The 20572-nt window shown below is 64.0% G+C and overlaps 1 protein-coding gene across 5 annotated transcripts in view; it reads right to left on the bottom strand.

Moving 5' to 3' along the window:
* Positions 1-659: 659 nt before the first annotated feature.
* Positions 660-20572, bottom strand: part of NTNG2 (netrin G2) — a 54236-nt gene continuing 34323 nt past the window's right edge. For 3 of the 5 annotated variants that reach the window (XM_051835344.2, XM_051835343.2, XM_051835345.2), the window contains exons 5-12: positions 10883-11055; positions 9033-9059; positions 8324-8461; positions 5883-5957; positions 4672-4776; positions 3191-3358; positions 1630-1764; positions 660-1399 (exon numbers count right to left, since the gene is read on the bottom strand). In XM_051835344.2, coding sequence (XP_051691304.2) covers positions 1170-1399; positions 1630-1764; positions 3191-3358; positions 4672-4776; positions 5883-5957; positions 8324-8461; positions 9033-9059; positions 10883-11055 — 1051 coding nt within the window. In that variant the 3' untranslated portion in view covers positions 660-1169. The remainder of the gene's footprint in view (positions 1400-1629; positions 1765-3190; positions 3359-4671; positions 4777-5882; positions 5958-8323; positions 8462-9032; positions 9060-10882; positions 11056-20572) is intronic. The other 2 variants (XM_070058334.1, XM_051835347.2) reach the window with 2 other exon arrangements.

Here is a 20572-nt window from a genome sequence, read left to right as displayed (position 1 = left end):
GGGAACTTGGCAAGCCAGTAGGGGGCAGCATTGGGTCTCTGGTAGTCAACCATCCTATTTACCAGTGGTTACCAGCCGGCTGGAGCTGGGGGGTCGGCGAGGGGGGCTTCCGTGTTGTACTCGCCTGTTATCCCCAAGGCCAAGCGGGGCTCAGTGCAGCCTTAGCCCGGCTCCGACTTGCGGTGGGAAGCACTCGGGTTAGAGCTGCCCCACCTGGAGAAAGCTGGCAGGAGCCAGTGCAACAGGGTGACGCTGGGGAGACCCGGGAGACCCCCACCAAGCAAAGCTGCCCGAGGCGTCGGACCCTGAGTCTCAGGAGCCTCCAGCCACGATGGGAGGAGGAGGGCCTGCCCGGTCCCTGGGGTCTCCCTGGGCCAGCACACGCCCTAGCAGGCAGCGGCGGGCGCAGCCCCACCTGTGGGTTCTGGCCCCCCAGGTGTGAAAGAGGTGTCCATCCTGGGCCGTCCATCGGAGACATGACAGCCTCAGCACCGGTCTGTCCCTTGCCAGTGCCAGGGAGCCCTGGGATTTTTTCCCCCTTAGCTTCTGGAAGCTTCTAACACGTGGTCGCCTGCAGCCGGGCCGCACCTGTTCCCTGGGTTGTCCTTGAAGCCCCATGGGACCTGCCCAGGGCCCACCCAGACAGACAGACGCCGGCGGGAGGCAGCAGTGAGGCTGTTTACTCCGGGGTTACACAAGGACAGCCGCCCCGCGGTGGCCACCCCGCCCGCCTCCCTCCAGAGGGGGACAGTTAATCCATAGGCATAGGTCTCTACAAAACAAAACTGCCACCCTCCAAAAAAAAAAAAAAAAAAAAAAAAACCTTCTTTCCACCCCTCCGCCCCCAGACGGCGAGTTCCTGGGTCCCCAGGGCTCCCGTGGGGCCTGCATGGTTGCAGAGAAATCGCAGAATATCAACGAGAACCGAGCCGGCGGCTGGAGACCCGGTGCGCCCGTCCGCAGCAGTCCTGGAGCGACAGTGAGGCGGGGGCGACCCGCAGGCAGGAAACGAGAGGAGGAGGAGGAGAGACAGGGGCGCAGGTTCGCAGGCCGCGGGCCCGGCGGCGGGGCGCTGCAGGTGCAGCGCGGGGGCCGGGCCGAGTAGCACCGGGGAGCAGCGCGGGCCGCACCCTTCTCTCCGCCGCGCCTCGCGCGCCGGCTCCCGGGGCTCAGCAGCCCAGGCGGGCGGCCAGGCCCAGCAGCAGCAGGCAGCCGAGCAGGGTGGCGGGGCGCGGGGCGGCGCCGGGCGCTCGGCCGCAGTCCAGGCCGCCGTCGGCCGGGTCGCAGCGCGGCTGCTCGCAGCGCACGCCGGTGTAGCCGCGGGGGCAGGCGCAGCGCTGGTTCTGCAAGCAGGTTCCGCCGTTCCGGCAGAGCAGCTGGTCGTCGTCGCACACGTTGGCTGCGGGGCGGGGAGCGGGGACACGCGGTGAATGCGGGCGGTGGTCCCCTCCGGCCGCCCAGGCGCAGGAGGAGCCGGGGAGAGGGGGTAGGGGACGCCTGCCGTTCGCTCCCCCCACCCGCCCCCGCCCCCGCCCCCGCCCCCGGCCGGGCCTCGCTGTCCCCCGCCGCAGCCCGCCGCTCCCCCGGCCCGGCCTCGCTGTCCCCCGCCCCCGGCCCGGGCACACTCACGGAAGCAGCCCTGGCGCCAGTAGTGCGTGGGGAGGCAGTCGTCACACTTGGGCCCCGCCGCGCCCTCGCGGCACTCACAGAAGCCGGTCTCGTTGCAGCGGTCGTGCACGGAGCCGATCTGGTTACAGTTGCACTCTGCACCAAGGCAGGGGAGGTCAGCGCCTCCGGCCGCCTGCGAACGCCCTGTTGCATCAACCCCCGCAGCAGCGCCCTGGCGCCGTGTGGCCCCTCTCGGGGCTCCTGGGGCGTGCCCTGGCCTTCCCAGCTCCAAGGAGCTAGGACAGGTGGTCGTGGGGTCCACCCCCCCACCGGAGCCTCTATCCTTGGGCTGGGCGTGTGATGCCTCCCCACCCCCAACTGGTATGACCTCCCCAGAGCCCGCCTTCCACCTGCCCGAGCCCTGCTGGTGTCCTTGGATCCACTGCCCTGGGAGTTCCTGAAACCTGGGTGCTGGGCCTGGGTGGGGGCAGGGACAGGCACCCAGAGGAGGGTGCTGGGGGGGGGGGGCGGCGGGGGACGGGACCTTCTCTAATCGGATCCAGGAGCCCTGGCCGTGTCTGCAAGCTGGCCTCGGTGTCGGCGGCGGCACAGTTCCCCTTTGATCACTTTAGAGCTGATGGAATTATCTGAAGGCTGCCACCCTCATTCAGACTGACAGCACCAGCTGTGAGCAGCCCCGGCCTGCCTGTGGGAGGGGCTGGGCAGGGGGCAGGGGGAGCAGCTGAGGGCAGCCTGCTGGGGGCAGGGGGAGCAGCTGAGGGCAGCCGGCTGGGGGTGCTGGCTGCAGGTGATCATTTGCCCTTTGTGCCCTGCCTGGGGCCCAGGTCCCTTCTTGTCCACCCTAAAGCCAGCCTTGGGCAGAGCTTTGAAGAACAGAACAGGGCCCATGGGGGCAGGGGGCAGCTTCAAAGCTGCACCTCCACTTACAAAGCCTTTGGAGCAGGAAAAGGTGAAAAAAAATCTCTGATCTGGAGCCAGTGACATGGCAGCCGCTACCTGCATCCCATATGGATGCTGGTTCAAGTCCCGGCTGCTCCACTTCCCAACCAGCTCCCTGCTCATGCACCTGGGAAAGCAGTGGAAGATGCCCAAGTGTTCGGGCCCCTGCACCCACGTGGGAGACCAGGATGGAGCGCCTGGCTTTGGCCCAGGCAAGTCCTGGCCGTTGCAGCCAATTGGGGAGTGAGCCAGAGGATGGAGGATCTCTCTCTGTCTCCTTCCCCACCCCCATAACTCAGCCTTTCGAATAAATAAATCTTTTTAAAAAAATCTCTGATCAGAGGCCTGGATTGGGGAATGGCTGCCTGCACGCACCCAGCAAGGCAAGCTCGGGAAGCCTTTGACCCGCATCCCGGCGCCTGCCGGGAGAACGGCACGGGGAGGGGCCGTCAGTGCAGACCCCGGGGGCTTCTGTCCTCCGGCTGGGACGTCCACGGCTTTCCCAGTGGTTCTGACACTAACGCTGCCGAGCAGACCGGGAGCTGTGTGTCCCAGCGCCTCCTCCGCCCCGCACCTGGCAGGGCAGGGCAGCCCAGCCCAGCCCACGCCCGTGCCCGCGCACCGATGCACACGTTCTCGTCGTCCAGCTCGGCCGAGCCGTTGCGGTAGTAGCCCAGGCGGCAGTGCTGGCAGTGCTGGCCGCGCGTGTTGTGTTTGCAGCTGACACAAGTCACCACGTTCAGGAAGTCGATGTAGCTGCAGCGGTTGGAGTGGCCGTAGCACTCACAGTCTGGGCGCGCAGAGCGGGAGAGACAGCAATAGTGAGCAAGCACTTGGGGAAACCGAGGCACCGGGCGAGGAAGGGCCCGCCCCCGGACATGCGGGGTGAGGGGGGCGGTGTCTTTGGGAACGGATCTAGAAGGTGCCCCCGTGCCTCCAACACTCCCGTAGGTAGCCGGCTTTGAGCCCAAAGGAGGACGGGTAAAGGCCCCACCCACGGATTCCCACAGGTGGGTGGCGTGAGGTCAGAACACGGCTCACACGAGGCTGCCAGGGCCGGGTCACTGGACTGTGAGCTCAGAGGGGCTGTGTCCGGGGCCAGGGTGCTCCCCACTGTGCCCCCAGTGGGCCCGTGGGCGGATGGACACATGCACCGCCCCCAGGTGAGACGCATGGGCCAGGAGCTTCCTCCTCGTGCTGCTTTGGAAGACGATCGGGGGCAATCGGCCGCCTGCGGGAGCGTCCTCATCCCCAAGCTCGGCCAGCGCCAGAGGGACCCTGAGAGCGAAGCCCTTTCTGGGGTGGGGTGGGGTGGGGGCCCCTGGTGTCTCCTTGCCGTCCTGGGCTTCAGAGCCCCACGTCTGTGCTGTCCTGCACCTCCTCCAGTCCACCTCCCGAGCTGGGCAGGGCTCAGAGGGGGATCCCACACCACCACAAAGGGGCAGGGTCTGGTGAGGTCACCTTCCCGTCCCCAGGGCTGTCCTGAGGGACCCAACACCTCCACTGCCACCGACCACGAAATGCGGCTGCCCTGGGCGAGGGAGGCGCCGGCCGCCCTCCTGAAACCGCAGGTGCACCCCTAGCGGCCGGCCTCCCTCTCGGGCTGGGAGAGGGCGGGACGGGCCCAGGCCTGAGCAGTCAAGGTTAGGGGAGACCTGGGAACAGCCCGTGTGCTGTGCCGGGGGAAGCAGGCGGGCTCCCACCTGGGGGCCTCCTGAGCCTGCTGCCTTCGCTCACCCCTCCCACAACAAGGAGGGAAGGCCCCCTCCAGGTGTCCCCAGAGCAGCGTCCGTCTGAGACCTGGCCGTCCCAGATTCCGCTTCTACCCAGGACCAGCCCCTGGGCTGCACCTCCCGGGGGAGCCGGGGCCTGCTATTTCTGGCAGCTGCTCTGCCTGCCGAGTGCCTGTCCACCGTGCAGAGTTGGCTCCTGACTCATACCTGCTCCCAGCTCCCCCGGGGAGGGCCGAGACGGGAGGGAAGAGCGAGCCAGTTTAACCTTGACCCAGCTGGTCTGGGTTCTGCGCCCTGCCTCGTGGTTTCCCGGCGAGGCAGGGAGGGGCGGCGCCAGCACGCGCTGACCCAGCCAGGGCCGTCCTCTTACCTGGGAATTCTTCAATGGGCATCACGTGAGGAGATTTGGGCTTGAGCTGGAAAAGTCTGGAGCCCTTGGCGGGGCCAGGGGCAGCGGTGGAGGGGCTCAGGGCAGCTTGCAGAAATGAGAAACTTTGGTCTGAGCCCGCCTCGGGGCGAGGGGCAGCCTTGTCACCTGTTCAGCCTCAAGTCAGGGAGAGCACACAGCCCCCGGGTGGGGACCACCCCACCTTGCTGAAGCCTGCCCCTGGCTCACCCCCCCCCCACAGTTTACATACCCAGTTCAGTCCCCCCGAACGACCCCCACCCCTGCAAACACCCCCACAGGGTGCTCAGACCTTCCGTCTGAAACACCCACCAGCAGGGACTTCTGCTACTTCCCTTCCTCCCAGCTACCCGAGGGTCCGATTCGCAGTCCAGAGCTGGCATCTGCCACTTCCAACCCTGCTGCCCACTGGCAAGTGCTGTCAAGCGACGCGCACAGCCTGTGGCTCCACCTGCCGCCGCCTACGACCCGGGGGTGTCACAGCCTCAGTTTCCCTCTGGAGTCTGTGGTGCCCTGGTCCTACCTGTCTCCCTTCCCAGAGTCCATGCCCTGACTTAGGAAGCCAACCTGGGGCCCAGCTCCAGGACTGCTCCCCCAGCAGACACCACACAAAGCTGGGGTGCTTGGCTGGGAGGGGCTTGAACTCCGGGGCAGGGTGCAGCCGGGACACCTGGACGCCCACCCAGGGGAACCAGGCAAGGACAGCCCCCCTCCCTGGAGGGCCGAGTGGGCCTGTGCGAGTCCTGTGTGTGCCCATCTACGCAGCCCCCTGGAAACCCCCCCACCCACTGCAGCAGGAGACTAAGGCTCCAACTTGAGGGTGGTGCCTCCCACAACCTCCCCCGCTCTGCTCTCCCCTTGCCCGGGAGCCTGGCCCTGCCACCTGGGATGGGCCACCTTCTCCCTTCGTCTACTCAGTCACCCCCTTCTGGGTCACCTGTGCCTCCCCCTGCAGGAAGCCCTCCCTGGGCTCCTGCCCCTGCCTGAGTGTCCCGTGAACCAGGCTGCAGGGACAGAGCCGCCGGACCCCTGCCCTCACTGCTCTGGCCCGGAGTCCCAAAGAGAATCTCTCTACACCTGGCCCCTCCTTGTACACCTGCTCCTTCCACTCCAGGGGGCAGGTCCAAGGGGCTACCCAGGGCCCAAGGCCTGTCGCAGTCCCCCCCCCCCAGTACCTTCTGCAGTCGAGGTGGCCTGGGGCCAGGGGCGGCTATCCCCCAGAGGGGCAGCCGTGGAGGGCCTGGTCCACTCTTGCGGGGAAGAAGAGAGGAAAGCAAGTTAGGCGAGGTGGGGGGCGGGGGGGCCTGGGGACCCACTGGGGCATCGCCCCCTGCAGGCCCCTGGAGGCAGCAGCGCTGTAGGGAGAGGCTCTGTCTACACCAGCAGGAAGAGCTGGGTCCGAATCTACCGCAGAGGCAACGTCTACACTACTGCAGCCTGTGGTGGACGCACGGTCCGGGAAGCCAGCGGGGTGTGGGCAGACTTCCTGCTGACGGGTAGGGGCAGCTGCAGTCCCACCCTGGGCCACGCCTGTGTGTGCTGCAGAGGGCACCCGTGTCCACCAAGGCCCTGAAAGGCCCTGGTTGGGTCCCCCTCCAGGGACAGCAGTGTCCTTTGCCATGTGACCTGCCTTCCAGGGAGGGGCTGGTGCTCTCCGCCTCTTACCAGGATCGCACACCGAGAGGGCGGTGTGGGTGGTGGGCGGGGGCAGAATTTGTGCCAGAGACGCTCCAGCTGGGAGCCGGGAGCCTCTGGACATCAACTTGACACTCAAGGAGGGAGCAAGGGCTTAATTAGGCTGCGGCAGCACCTGCCCTGGAGGCATCCCGCTCCGGGCCGTCTCCCAGCATCCTCTGCAGCCAGGCGCCGAGGGGACCTGGGCAGAGCTCAGCAGAGCCCAAAGCCCCTGTGGGAGACCCCCGGGGAGGGACGTGGGGCCTTCCTTGGGGTAAGGTCTGGGGAGGGAGACACCGGGCCGGAGTCTCCAGGGACGCGCTCAGGTGTGCCGGAGGAGGGCTCTCGTGGTGTGGCCACGCGCCAAGACCAGATGGAAGCCCGTCTGTTCCTTGGGAACTGAGGAGCCGCGACGGCCCCAAAGCCTCGGGCCTCCGCGCTAAGTGCCGAGGCGGCCACGGCGTCTGCAGCCCACGAGGCCAGGGTTCCAGTCTCGGTCATGGGTCTGCTCCTTTTTCACAACAGCTTTACTGAGGTCTTAGTTCCACACCACACGATCCAGCTGCTTCTCTCCCGAAGCCTCGGTCCCCTTGCTCTGGGTACTGGGAAGGCGACAGCCTCCATCTCATGGGGCTGAGCAGGGAAGCCGGAGGCACAGGCGCCGAGCACCGCCCGTGCCAACCGGTGAACACCAGGGGCTGGCGCGGGGGCTTCAGCCACGTGCCCACCTTGGGCCCAGGATGCAGAGCCGCCAGTGTCCATCCTGCATGCCTGCTCCGCTCGGGCCGGGCACCCTCTCCAAACCTCACTGTGGCTTCTAACTCCCAGCTTACCCAGGCTGCCTGTGTTCCTGCAGCTACACAGATTCAAGGTTCCTCCGGTGAGCGCGCCCGGGGCCTGGCCCAGCCCCCCAGCACGCCCGCCCGTCACAGGCTCAGGCAGCTGGGCCAACTTATGTCCTAAGCCCAGAGTCTCAGCCTGGCTCCCTGCAGCCCCCGCCTCCTGCACACACGTCCTGTATGTGTGTGGGGGGGAGGACAGGGTTCCACCCACGGGGACAAAGCACACAGCCTTCCTCAAGGCACAGGTGTGGGCAGACCCCTCGCCCAGTGGCTGGAGCGGTCCCTCCCCCGTGGGGCAGTGAACGACACGGCAGGGCCACGGCGTCAGAGCGAGCGAGGGCCCGGCGCTGCCCAGGGAATCAGGATCCCCCATGACCTCCCTTCCAGGGGAGGGGAGATGCTACTGGGGTGCCGTCCCCACTGGGACCGGGAAGAATGTGCCTCGTGGGTCGGGATGAGTCCTGTCCGGCTCCTGGGGCCTGCAGTGGGTGGAGCCTGGCCAGACTCGCCAGGTGAGACCAGAGGCCGCCCCAGCACCCACACATCCCACCTCTGGAGACGATTAGGCTCAGACAGGCTTCCAGACATGACGGCAGCTGCAGACCGGAGGGGGTGCAGTCGACAGGGGACAGGAAGTCTGTCCCGGCCGGCCCTGCCCACACTCAGCCTCAAACCCCAGCATCCTAAAAGCCCCAGCTCCAGGGCCCCCTCTGCCTCGCTGACCCCAGGAGCCTGCCCTCCTGGCTGGCCCTGCTTTGTCCACGCCGATGGCCAGATGGGGACGGGGCCTGGGCCAGCTCCAGGGACCATGGAGGCAGGAGTGCGCCTGGGGCCAGGGCTCATCTTTCGTTGAATGTCAGGGTAGCCCTGCTGGTCTCAGGGTACCTACAAGCAACGCCTTGGAGGGGCAGGCGGAAGATTCTAGAAGCTGGACCGGCTGGGTGATAAGTTGGCTCAGATGACCTGGAGGCCAGCGTAGGTTCAAGCACTCACTACTCCAAGAGCTAGCTCCGCTCTCCCCGCGGCGGCAGAAGGCAGGGACTCAGTCTAGAAGCAGGAAGCTGGACAGCAGGCGTGACTGGCTACGCCCTGGCACCCACCTGTGGGCTGTGGGGTGCGAGGGGCCGAGGGGGCCCGGGCAGTGGGCATGAGCGGGGCGGGAGTGGTGGGGCCCCTCTTCACGGCCACAGTGGCCGCGGGGGCTTTGGGGCCAGGCTCCTTCCGGGACCTGCCGACGCCTGGCAAGAGATGGGAAAAGCCAGAGGGTGGAGACGTCGCTTACAACCCCGCCTCTGGCAACCCCACAGGAGGCAGTCCAGGGTGACAGACAGACGGGCGGGGGGGTACAGGCCGTGGCCTCAGAGTCCTGGTGGTGGCCGGCGGCGCACCCAGAGCATTGCTGAGAATTGGGGTCTGCCATGGGCCGGGGGCTGAGGACACAGTGAGAGGCTGCGTATAGTGTCCTGCCCAGCAAGGTGCAGGCCCTCCCCTCCCCCAACCCTCTGGCAGGTGCCCTGCCTGCCTCACCCACTCTAGGAGGCACCTCTCCGGTGGGGGTGGGGCGGGGCTCTGCTTTCCAAAGCAGCAGGAATGAAGCTCCTGGGGACCTAGTGGCTGGGCCACAGGCCACAGTGACGATGACAATGACCGATGATGTGAGGGTGGGAGATGGAGATGCAGACAGGGGCGAGAGGGGGCGGGGAGGGGCCGAGGCCCAGAGGACGTCAAAGCCAGTTCTCTCCTCTCCTCTCCCCTTCCCCAGACATGCAAAGTGCAGGGGGGGGGGCAGCGCCCCAGGTGTGTACTTACTGCCCCAGGCGGAGCCGGCAGCGGCACCTGTGGGAGAGAAGGTCCGTTGTCACAGGGGGGCTGTCTCCTCCTGGGCTGGGGGGCAGGGGGCCCACTCAGTCACTGCTGCCCACTGGGACCACAGGGCAGGGCTGGGTGGACTTCCTGTATCAGCCTCGCCAGCGCCCAGAAAGGCAGCGACTGCATCAGCCCATTTGGCAGATGGAGAAACTGAGCCTCAGAGCTGTGACTTAAGTCTTGGGGATACACGAGTGAGTGCCCGGGCTCCCCAGGGCAGGACCAGCGGGCTGTATGTCTGGTGTCCGGCGGCCAAGGGACAAGGGGACGGGACGCTTCCTGACAAACTGCTTAACCAGGCCGGAGGCGGGAACCCTCCCGGGACCGATTCTAGGGGTGGGGAGGTGGGGGTGAGGACGGCAGAGGCAGGGGTGGAGGAAGGGGGCACGAGGACACCACGGCCTTGTCCCAAGGGCCTGAGCAATGAGGGAGATCAAGGCATCCAGGCAGGTGAGCCCGGGGGCCAAGGGCAGCCCAGCGGGAAGCCCTGGGGAGGGGGATGCCCGTGGGGGAGGAAGCCCCAGCCAGGGTGACCCCCAGCTTGGCCTCCTGGGTGTGGGTGCCGCTCACTGAGATGGGGGCACATGAGTGAGGGCAGGTGAGGGCCAGGCTGCCCTGGAGAAGGTGGGGCAGGAGCACCCCAGCATCCCCTGGCCTCTTGGGACTGGCTGGCCAGGCAGGGGCGGGGCCAGCTCCAGGGACGGCTCCCAAGCCCTGTAGGGAAGCGAGGAGGAGCAGCCTGGGGTGGGGACAGCGAGGGACCTGCAGGCCCTAGGGTCTCCGTCTATGGGTGTCCAGGAGGCAGGCAGACGGGAGACCTCAGAGAATCTTCTCTGGGGCAGGGCGGGCGCTCCGGAGGGAGGGGAGGAGCAGGGGTGGGGAGGGAGAGGGGGAGGGCAGAGGACTGCCACTGGAGAAGGGATTGAGGCCACAGAGACTGGAGTGGGAGCCTAGGAGGAGGTAGCGGGTGGGAGTGGTCCCATGCTGGCCCCGCCCACCCACCCCGTGCCCATCACAGCCCGGCCTCCCAGCCTTCTGCTCTCATCAGCGGCCCAGAGCCTCAGGGCCGTCCAGGGAGCTCTGGGCTCAGTGTGTGCAGGTGGAGAATGGGGTCATCCCCAACAGCTGCCCAGGGCACCGCACATACCGGCCACCATCTCAGGAGGGGACAAAGCACCGGACGACGTCCGACCTCAGCAGACAACAGAGGCTGGTGGAGGGCGCCTCGCCCAGGGCCAGCCTGGGCCTTCTTCCTTGGGCACCCCTGTGCACTGGGCTTGGGGTCCCCAGTGAGCAGGGCCCCCTTAGGTGTTCTTGTGCAGAAACAAACTTCCCTGGTACCCTTGAGTGGGGGGAGGGGAGGACCGGGCAGAGAACAGCAGAGGGGGCTCAGCGGGGGCTCAGAGGGGGCCTCGGAATCACCTCTGCAAAACCAAGTGGCCGGGCCAGAGACGCCGGGACGTGGCACACTGATGGAGGCTCCTGTTCAGGGCGGCGCTGCCCCCTCCCCTGCCCAGGGCCCCCCCCCCCCAAGCAGGCAGGGTCAGGAGGGGGAAGGGCAGCAGGACAGCTGTTGATCTGCCCAGCTCTGGTTTCCCTGCGGTCACTGGGGTTGGAGAGGGGCTCAGCACTGAGCAGGACACAGGCGTGCAGAGGGTCTTGCTACGGGCCTGGGAGCCGTCACTAGGGGTGTGCACGTGCGTGGTGTGTGCAAACGTGTGCGCGTGTGCATGCGTGTGCGCCACAGCTCCCAGTGGGAGGCGAAGGGCCGGGGAGACCCGGCCAGTACCTACAGGCGTTGGGGGAGCCGTGAGGCAGCGGCAGGTAGGAGCCGGCCCGCCAGGAGCGCGTGCGGAAGTTCTTCTTGCACTTGCCGCAGTCGGGGCCCGTGGTGTTGTGCTCACACTCACACTGCAGGCTGCCTTCGCGCACAGAGCACAGGTTTGCGTGCAGGTTGCACTTGCACCTGGGGAGATACGGGGCGTCAGACAGGGACAGCGGGAGAAGAAGGGGCGGGGCAGCCGGCACCGAATCCACGGCCCTGACTCCCGTCCCGGGAGGAGTCCGTCGCTGGCCCCGAGGCTGCCCCGGGCCAGGCTGTCGTCTGCTCCCTCCTTTGACGGCAGTTGAAGGGTTTCCTGCAGCTGGGCTGCGGGGGCTCCCTGGCCCCAGGCCTCTGATCACCTCGGCTCGCACTGAAGCAGGCTGACAGGTAGCAAGTGCCGCCACCAGCTCCGTGGGGGTCCCGGCGCCCACGCCCCCCGAGGGCGACAGCAAGAAAGCCCCGTGCCCCAAAGCCCCGCAATTCATCCCCGCATGGATTATTCATTCATTCACTCAAATATTCATGGGCAGCTCATTGTTCTGGAAGGCATCTCTCCTGCCTGTGCTAACAATGCGGGGGGGGGGGGTGCTGGGGGCTTCTCTGTGGTGTTTGTGATGGGGTCCAGCCTCAGGCAGCAGCAGATGGCCCGGAGTGCAGCCCCAGGACGGGAGCATCCCATGGAAGAGCACACCCCCACCCCTGACCCCGCCAAACCCAACTGATCCGGCACTCAGGAAACAGCAGAAAGCCACCCGAGACAAGGCCGGGGTCGCTGCTGCGGCGGTCCCAAGGCTACAGCGAGGTCACCCAAAGGACCAACTGCGTGGAACAGAAACTGACAGGGAGGGAACAGTGAGCAGAGACCGCAGAGGCTGGGGCGGGCCTCCTGGGGACCTCGGCTCCTTGGGGCCCTGTGTGCACCCCCCAGACAAGCTGCTGGGCCACCTGGGCCCTGGACACCCTCAGTCTTGGGTGGTGTCGGTATCTGTTTTTTTTTTTTTTTTTTTTTTTTTTTTTTTACAGGCAGAGTGGACAGTGAGAGAGAGAGAGACAGAGAGAAAGGTCTTCCTTTGCCGTTGGTTCACCCTCCAATGGCCGCCGCTGCCAGCGCGCTGCGGCCGGCGCACCGCGCTGATCCGATGGCAGGAGCCAGGAGCCAGGTGCTTTTCCTGGTCTCCCATGGGGTGCAGGGCCCAAGCACCTGGGCCATCCTCCACTGCACTCCCTGACCACAGCAGAGAGCTGGCCTGGAAGAGGGGCAACCGGGACAGAATCCGGCGCCCCGACCGGGACTAGAACCCGGTGTGCCGGCGCCGCTAGGCGGAGGATTAGCCTAGTGAGCCGCGGCGCCGGCCCTCGGTATCTGTTTGACGTGATGCTGGTCTTGTGGTTATGTCTTTTATAAAAGTCCTTATCTTGGGGCTGGCCCTGTGACGTAGTAGGTTAAGCATCTGCCTGTGGCGTCGCATCCCATAAGGGCGCTGGTTCCAGTCTCCACTGCTCCTCTTCCGATCCAGCTCTCTGCTGTGGCCTGAGGAAGCAGTGGAGGATGCCCAAGTGCTTGGGCCCTGCACCCACGTGAGAGACCCGGAAGAAGCTCCTGGCCCCTGGCTTCCGATCAGCTCCACTCCAGATGTTACGGCCACTTGGGGAGTGAACCAGCATCTCTCTCTCGCTCTCTCTCTCTATCTCTGCCTCTCAAATAAATAACCTTTGAACAAAAAGTCCTTATCTTTTAGAGATGTGCACAGAAACGCTAACCCCTGCTGGGCGGGGCTTACCAGCACTGGGGTTTGCTTCCGGGTCACAGAGCAAGGGAGCGCAGGGGGCAGGAGGGCCCACTGGGAGCAGGCTGGTTCTGCAGGCTCCCTCTTCTCCATGTTGGAAATTCCCCAAGTGAAGCTAAAGAGCGAGAGCGAGCACGCTCTACACTGGGACGGGAAGATGTCCAAGACGGATTGTCAATATTTGGAAAAAGCAAATCGCAGCCCAGCGTGCGCGACAGCCTCCATTCTCACTGCAATACGCAGACAAGAGCTCCGAGGGCACCTGTTAGCGGCCGGCTCGGAGTGGAGCCGCGAGCAGAGGGGGCCCTGCTGGGAGGCGGCTCGGAGTCGGGCAAGGAGAAAACCTCCGCAGCTGCGGCCGGCGCTGTGGCACAGCCAGCTAGGCCGCCACTCGGGATACCAGCGCCCCACACCGAGCGCTGGTTCCAGTCCCGGCTGTTCCACTTCCGATCCAGCTCCCTGCTAATGCACCTGGGGAGGCAGCAGAGGAGGGCCCAAGACCCACTCGCATGGGAGGCCTGGATGCGGTTCCTGGCTCCCGGCTGCGGCCGGGCCCCACTGCTGGCTGCTGCCACCATCTGGGGAGTGAACCAACGGATGGAAGATCTCTCCCTCTGTCAACTCTGCCTTTTAAATAAAAGATAAATAAATCCTTAAAAAAAACAGGGGCCGGTGCTGTGGCGTAACAGGTAAAGCCACTGCCTACAGCACCAGCATCCCATATGGGCACCAGTTCGAGTCCTGGCTGTTCCACTTCCGATCCAGCTCTCTGCTGTGGCCTGGGAAAGCAGTAGAAGATGACCCAAGTCCTTGGGCCCCTGCACCTGCATGGGAGACTGGGAGAAGCTCCTGGCTCCTGGCTTCGGATCAGCACAGCTCTAGCAGTTGCAGCCAGTTAGGGAGTAAGCCAGCAGACGGAAGACCTCTCTCTCTCTCTCTCTCTTTCTCTCTCTCTCTGCCTCTCCTCTCTCTGTGTAACTCTGCCTTTCAAATAAATAAATAAATCTTTAAATAAATGGGAGAACTAAAAAAACACCCCAGCAAACGTGTGGGTGCAGCGAGACAGGACGGTGGGCACAGGGGACAGACGTCGAGGGCTGGGAGACAGCTCCTGTGACCCACGTGCAGACGCAGGCTCAGCGCAGCCCTGAGCGAGCCTCACGCCAACAGGTGGCATCTCAGTAGGAACAGGTGCCCCCCGCCACGCTGGGTGTTACTGACAAGTAAGCTGTAAGCCATGGGGGTGCTTCCTGTACTAAGCCGGGGGAGGGACTTCCTTTACTCTTGGTCTAATTTTCCATGCGCCTAAAACTGTTCCAAACAGATCACCTATTCACGGAAATGCAGGGAACCCACAGACTTCAACCACTCCTCTGCTGCGAGAGCCCGAGGAGCCCCGGCGGGGGTGGGGGTCCTACCGTAGTCTGGGGGAGGACAGGTTTCCAGGAAGGAGAACCAAGGGTTGCCAGGCCAGAAGGGAGAACCTTCTAGAAAGAGCAAGAGCATGCGGGAAGACCCCGGGGCTGAGGGGACCTGGGCCCACCATGCGGCCCAGAGATGGGGGGAGGAGGCCAGAGCTGCCCCCGGAGTGCCCCTGGAAGGAATCGCGTGGCTGCTCCCAGCAGAGGAGGCTGTCTGGGGACAGGAGCTGGGGCGGGGGTCACGGGACGGCGGAGGCAGCTGCTGCGACCCCTGTGTTGCACCTGCTGTGGGTGGCATTTCCTGCCGGCCTCTGCCTTCCCTCGGCTTCACAAGCCGCCTACCTGGGCCGGTGCCGCCGTCTGCCACGTCCCACGTCCTCCCAGCCGGACGCATCTGCCCCAGCTTCCGTCTCCCCTCCCTTTGGGCGTCAGTCCCGCCCCTTCACTGGGCTCTCGCTGCCTCCCCCCCTCCCCAGTGTCTCCCAAGTTGGGAGTGGCCCTGTGCCCGGGGGCCCTGCAGCTCCCAGACCCTTGGTCCGCTGGCTTCAGACTGGCCGGGGCTCCTTTCCCTGTGGTCTTCTCTCTAGCCTGTGTCTTCCTGCAGAGCAGCTCAGGTGTCAGAAGCGGGTGGGGGGTGGGGTGGGGGGGCGGCTCTGGGTTTCTCAGGACAGAGCGAAAGGGCACCTGGTCGGCTGTCCTGGCTCCCTCTCTCAGCAAACTGTCCGAGAACTGACCGAGGCATGGCATATTGGGTAAAGCCGCTGCCTGTGACACCGCATCCCAGATGGGCACCGGTTCAAGTCACAGCTGCTCCTCTTGTGATCCAGCTCCCTGCTAATGTGCCTGGGAAAGCAGTGGAAGATGGCCCAAGGGCTTGGGCTTTGTACCCACGTGGGAGACCTGGAAGAGGCTCCTGATTCCTGGCTTCAGCCTGGCCCAGCTCCAGCTGTTGCGGCCATTTGGGGAGTGAACCAGTGGATGGAAGACCTTTCTCTCTCTCTCTTTCTCTCTCTCTCTCTTCTTCTTCTTCTTCTCTCTCTATGTAACTCCAACTTTCAAATAAACAAATAAATAAAAATAAAACCTGACAGGTGACGGCCAACCCGTTATTCCAAGGCGGGCTCCGGGTTAGAGACGGCTGTCTGGGCATGCTTAGGGCGGCTGGGCTTGGCGATGCTGTTGCCCTTGCATTAAGCGCATCCAATGCGTTGTTTGGCGTAGAAGATCCTCAGGCCGAGATGGCTTCACCCTCACGTCTAGGAGCTGCGGCGCATCAGGTGACAGAATGTCACCTGCCTGAGACCGTCTCCAGCTGTGGGGACGGTCCACGGGAACACGCAGGGAACGAGCCAGGCCGCAGACACAGGGTGCCCGCACCGTGCCTGGTGGGTCCCTCCCATCTCCTGCTGTCACCTGTCTGCCAAGTCCTTGTGCAGAGCCACAGGGCTGCCCCCAGGCAGGACCGGGAGCAGGACCGGGACACGTCTGATGCCACAGGTTAGCAGGGGACAGAGCAGAGATGGCAAAGACCTGGAGCGCCCGGATGGGGGCCAGACACACACACCTGCACCCGAGCAGCACACGTGAGCCTCCGGGAAGCCGCAGGGACCAGAGACGGCTTTGCCTTCCTCCTGCTTCTGCCTTCTCCACAGCCTGGCTTTTAGAGAAGCGACAATGTCGTCTTCTGGAAGTGGATCCCGAGGGCATGTGTCATGGCCAGCGCTGAGGCTAGCCCCCGTGGGAACTCTGGGCCAGCCACCGTGGGCCAGGCAGGGGGCAGGGCTTGGGGGGCAGGCACTGCGCACATGGCTCTGCACCCTCCGCTCGGTCCTGCTGCGCACTGAGACTGCTCGAGAAAGTCAAATTCATGTCTCCAGAGTGTCATTTATGAACAGGACACCAGGCCGGGGTGGGGGGAGGCGGCCGGCTGTGAGCTCGTGCCGATGCCAGTGCCAGGGCCCGGGAGGGGCTGCAGGGTGTGCTGCCCTTGGTGCTGCAACACACAGAGCCAAGGCCAACGACATCCATGTCATTGCAGGTCCAGCTGCCCCCGCCAGCCTGGATGCTCACCCCCGAGCTCAGATAAGTACAGCAGGAAGACACCCGTGCACCCTTCTTCCGGAATCTCCCACCCTCTGCTACCCACACCTCCTGGGAATGGGCACCCTGCTGGCACGGGGGGCAGCCCCCCACCCCCCACCCTGCGGAACACCAGACCCCAGGGGAAAGGTCCTGGGCTTAAACCTTTGTGTTAAGCAGGCGATGCTCTGGGAATCCCCTCGCCGCCTCCTCCACCAGGGTCCCTGCACACCAAAGGCTCTGACAAGCCCGGCAGGAAGGAAGCCAACCCCACCGCGTCTGAGGGAAGTTTGTTTGCAAAATGCGTCTGACCTCGGCAGGCTTTAATATTGCCTCTGGGTTCCTATTTCACACCCCGCTGAGCGAGCCGGAGAGGAGCGCCCGGCCGGCCGTGGAGATCCAGGAACTCACTCCACGCTGCCATCCCTGGGAAGGGATATTTTTAGCTATCAGCTACACAGAGAAAAGACTGCCATCAACTTTGGGTGATCACGCTGACCTTGGCTTATTAAAAATGCGTAAGAGACCAGCTGAATCTGAGAAGCTTATCATAGTGGTGATAACAGGAGCCGTGGGGCGCCGGGGCGGGACAGGTGCGGGTGCAGCCTGCACAAGGTCACACAGCCGTTACTCCTGACCCAGATCCAGTGTCCCTCCCGGATCCCATCCTGTCGCCGCCCCCTCTCCTCCCTGGCCAGGAACCCAGGGAGACATCCTGGTCTCCACCCCCTGGCTGGGCACAGGCGCTCAGAGCCACCTCCCCCAAGGCAGAGAGAGAGGCCCTGGCAGCCTTGGGCAGGGAGCCAGACACACAGGTGCCTGGGACCTGGTGGGTGCCTCCCAGGCTTCGTGATTTTTACACGTGGTTCTGCCTGGTGTTGCCTCACTTGACCTCACCGGCCCTCTTGGGGTCCCTGTCTCGATGGGGACCACATGTCTGTCCAGCCTGGGGTCTAATCTTGCCTCTGGGCCTTTGCACATGCTGCTCCCTCTGCCAGGCTCCGCCCCCTCCCACAGCTGTCACTCAGAGGCGATATCAGGGTCACCAGCCCCTCCCCGCGCCCCCTCTCTGCACAGCTGATCGTAAGCGGGGTCCTCTCCCAGAGTGGGCTCCATGAGGAGACTGGGGAGGAGTGGAAAGGCTCACTGGGGTATTTTGCGTTCTTGAAAACACAGCACTTCTTTTGAACACCAGGCTCACCAAATCTGTGACCTCAAAAACGTTCCTCCCTAGGTGTGGCCAAGTGTGAAGTCTATGATTGAGAGAAGTCACTGGGTGAGTGATGAACGAGTGAATGAGTGAATGAAACAAGATAGCCATATGCCAGTGGGTGATGCTGGACCCTCACGCCCCACACAAGAGTGACTCAAAAGGGACTGAAGGGGCCGGCGCTGTGGCGCAGCAGGTTAAAGCCCTGGCCTGAAGCCCCGGCATCCCATGTGGGTGCCGGTTCTAGTCCCACCTGCTCCTCTTCCGATCCAGCTCTCTACTGTGGCCTGGGATAGCAGTGGGGGATGGCCCAAGTCCTTGGGCCCCTGCACCCATGTGGGAGACCCAAAAGAAGCTCCTGGCTCCTGGTTTCGGATTGGCGCAGCTCCGGCCGTTGCAGCCATCTGGGGAGTGAACCAGCGGATGGAAGACCTCTCTCTCTGTCTCTACCTCTCTCTGTAACTCTTTCAAATAAATAAAAATAAATCTTAAGAAAAAAAAGGACTGAAGACCCAGACTACTCATTAGAACAAAACCTTGGGGCTTGTCTTCACGACTCTGCATTAAGGTCCCCAAAACACAGGCAACAGAAGGAAAAGCCAGATAACCCGGACTCCATCAAAACTCCGCATTTCTTGCTTCAGGGGGCGCCACCAAGAAAGCGAAACGCCAGTCCACAGAATGGAAGACTGTCGCACGCGCTGTCCGTAGTCAGCGCCCTGCAGGTGCACCTAGAGCCGGCACTTGGTAATGGACGAACAATGCAATTGCGAGAAGAGCACCTGCACACACATCTACCCCAGGAAGATGCACACGCGACCATGAGTGCAGGAGAAGCTGCTCCCGCCACCGTGGTGAGACAGCTCCACGCCCAGCAGGGCGGCAGGGGCCGCAGGGACAGACCACGCGCCGGGGTTCCTGGGCAGCGGGTGAGCCGCTGCTTGCCACGCCAGCGCCCCTCAGCAGAGCGCCAGCGGGAGTCCCGGCTGCTCTGCTTCCGACCCAGCTCCTCGCTAACTCGTCTGGGAAAGCGGTGGAGGATGGCCAAGCGCTTGGATCCCTGCCACCCAAGTGGGGGACCCAGGCTCCTGGATTCAGCCTGGTGCCACCCGTGGCTGTGCGGCCGTCTGGGGAGCAGACCAGCCCATGGAAGAGCTCTCTCTCTGTAACTCTGCCTTTCAAATAAATAAACAAGTAAACCTTTTTAAAAAAGACTGCTGTGGTGCAGTGGGTTAAGCCTGTGATACCGGCATCCACAGGGGCACCAGTTCAAGTCCCGGCTGCCCCACTTCTGGTCCAGCTCCCTGCTGATGCTCCTGGGAAAGCAGCAGAAGATGGGCCAAGTGCTTGGGCCCTGCACCCGCGTGGGAGACCCAGAGGAAGCTCCTGGCTTCAGATCGGCCCAGCTCTGGCCTTTGCGGCCATTTGGGGAGTGAACCAGCAGATGGAAGACCTCTCTCTCTCTCTCTCTACCTCTCTCTGTAACTCTGTCTTTCAAATAAATAAATCTTAAAAAAAAAAAAAAAAAAAGAGCAATGATGGCACACGACCACACAGAACCGTTCACAGCAGTGTCACAGCTGCTGACAATCACCCGGCGTCCTGTGCGGCTGACGGGGTCAGCAGAACGTGGTACCCAGCCAGACGGCAACACAGCAGCAAAAAGGAGCTGGATGGACTTGAACACGTGCTCTGTGCAATCCGCCAGTCACAAAGCACCAAACCCTGGTGCTTCCAGAACAGGCAAACCTGCCAGAAAAAGCAGACTGGCGGCTGCCAGGGAGGGGCTGACACAGGGATGGGGTGGGCGCTGAGGGTGAGGGTGAGGGGGGCAGGGCTGCTTTTCAAGGCCAAGGAGGGTGTTCCAAGACGGACTGTGGGGGAGGGCACAGGCTCTAGAAAGGCACCGGCAGCCTCTGTCTCGTACACTTTACATGGAGGTGTGTGAATTCCATCTCAGCGGAGCTGTGAGCCCACAAATGGATGAATGGGGTGTGGGGAACCAGGTTTTCCCGCCACATCGCTCCTACGCACCTGCAGGCATCATCTTACCCCTTCTGTAAACCTACCGCATTGGACCTGAAAAAGCCCTTCCCAGCGGTCCTGGGAGTGCCACGTCTTCCCACATCCATTCTGCAGATGGGGAAGCCAGACGTGGGGAGGGATGTCCCACAGCTGGGTAGGGGCAGAGCCTGGACCGACCGCAGAGCTGGGGCGGGGCTCCTGCCTGAGTCTTGGTGCACACAGTGGGGTGGCCCTGCAGCAGTTCTTAACCAATGTGAGTCTCGGGTTTTCTCAGTAGTCCCACCTACATCTGGGGCTGTCACGGAGATCCGGGGCTGTCACGGAGATCTGTGGCACTGGTCATTTATGAATGAGCAAATGGGAGGATGAATGGAGCTGCATAAAGAATGCACCTGCTTCGAGGCCACTTGTACCCACGTGGGGCTGGGCTCAATTTGCATTTTTAAGACATTTTATTCCTGTATTTATTTATTTGAGAGACAGAGAGAAAGAGCGCTGATCTGCTGCTTCACTCCCCAAATGCCCAACAGTCAGGTCTGGACCAAGCTGAAGCCAGGAGCCCAGAGCTCAGGCCAGGTCTCCCGCGGGGGTGGCTTGAGCCATCATCTGCTGCCTCCCAGGGTGTGCATGAGCAGGAAGCTGGGATTAAGAGCTGGGCCAGGACTTGAACTTGAGCTCTCTGATATGGGATGTGGGTGTCCAACCTGGGTTAACCACTGCCCCCAACCCCGTCCCCGTCTGGGGCCCGAGCCCTGTCCCGCTGGTTGGGAGATGGCAGTCCTCTTCCCGTCCCGCCCCCTTCCATGTGACCCAGCCAAGCTCCCGAGCCTCCTTGGGCTTTGGTCTCTGCAGAACAGGGATGGGGCGCACAGGCCTCCCCCAGGAAGGAGCCACAGAGACGCTGCGGGGAGCGCTTGGGCTCAGCGCACGCCAGCGCCACAGAAACATCAGCTTGCTCCCATGGCCGCTCTGCACACAGGACCTGATGCCCAGGGCAGCTCAGCCCTGCCCGGCTCAGGAACGGTCTCCAGCACGCAGTGGCGCGGGGGTCTCTGGGTGCTCCCCAGGCAGGCCAGTCTCCTAGGCACACAGCCGCCCCCAGCCCCCCCCCCCCGACAGGGCCCCCTCCTCCCGCT

Source organism: Oryctolagus cuniculus, chromosome 1, assembly GCF_964237555.1.
Source record: "Oryctolagus cuniculus chromosome 1, mOryCun1.1, whole genome shotgun sequence".
Lineage (NCBI taxonomy): Eukaryota > Metazoa > Chordata > Mammalia > Lagomorpha > Leporidae > Oryctolagus > Oryctolagus cuniculus.
This window is presented reverse-complemented; position numbering and strand designations above follow the sequence as displayed.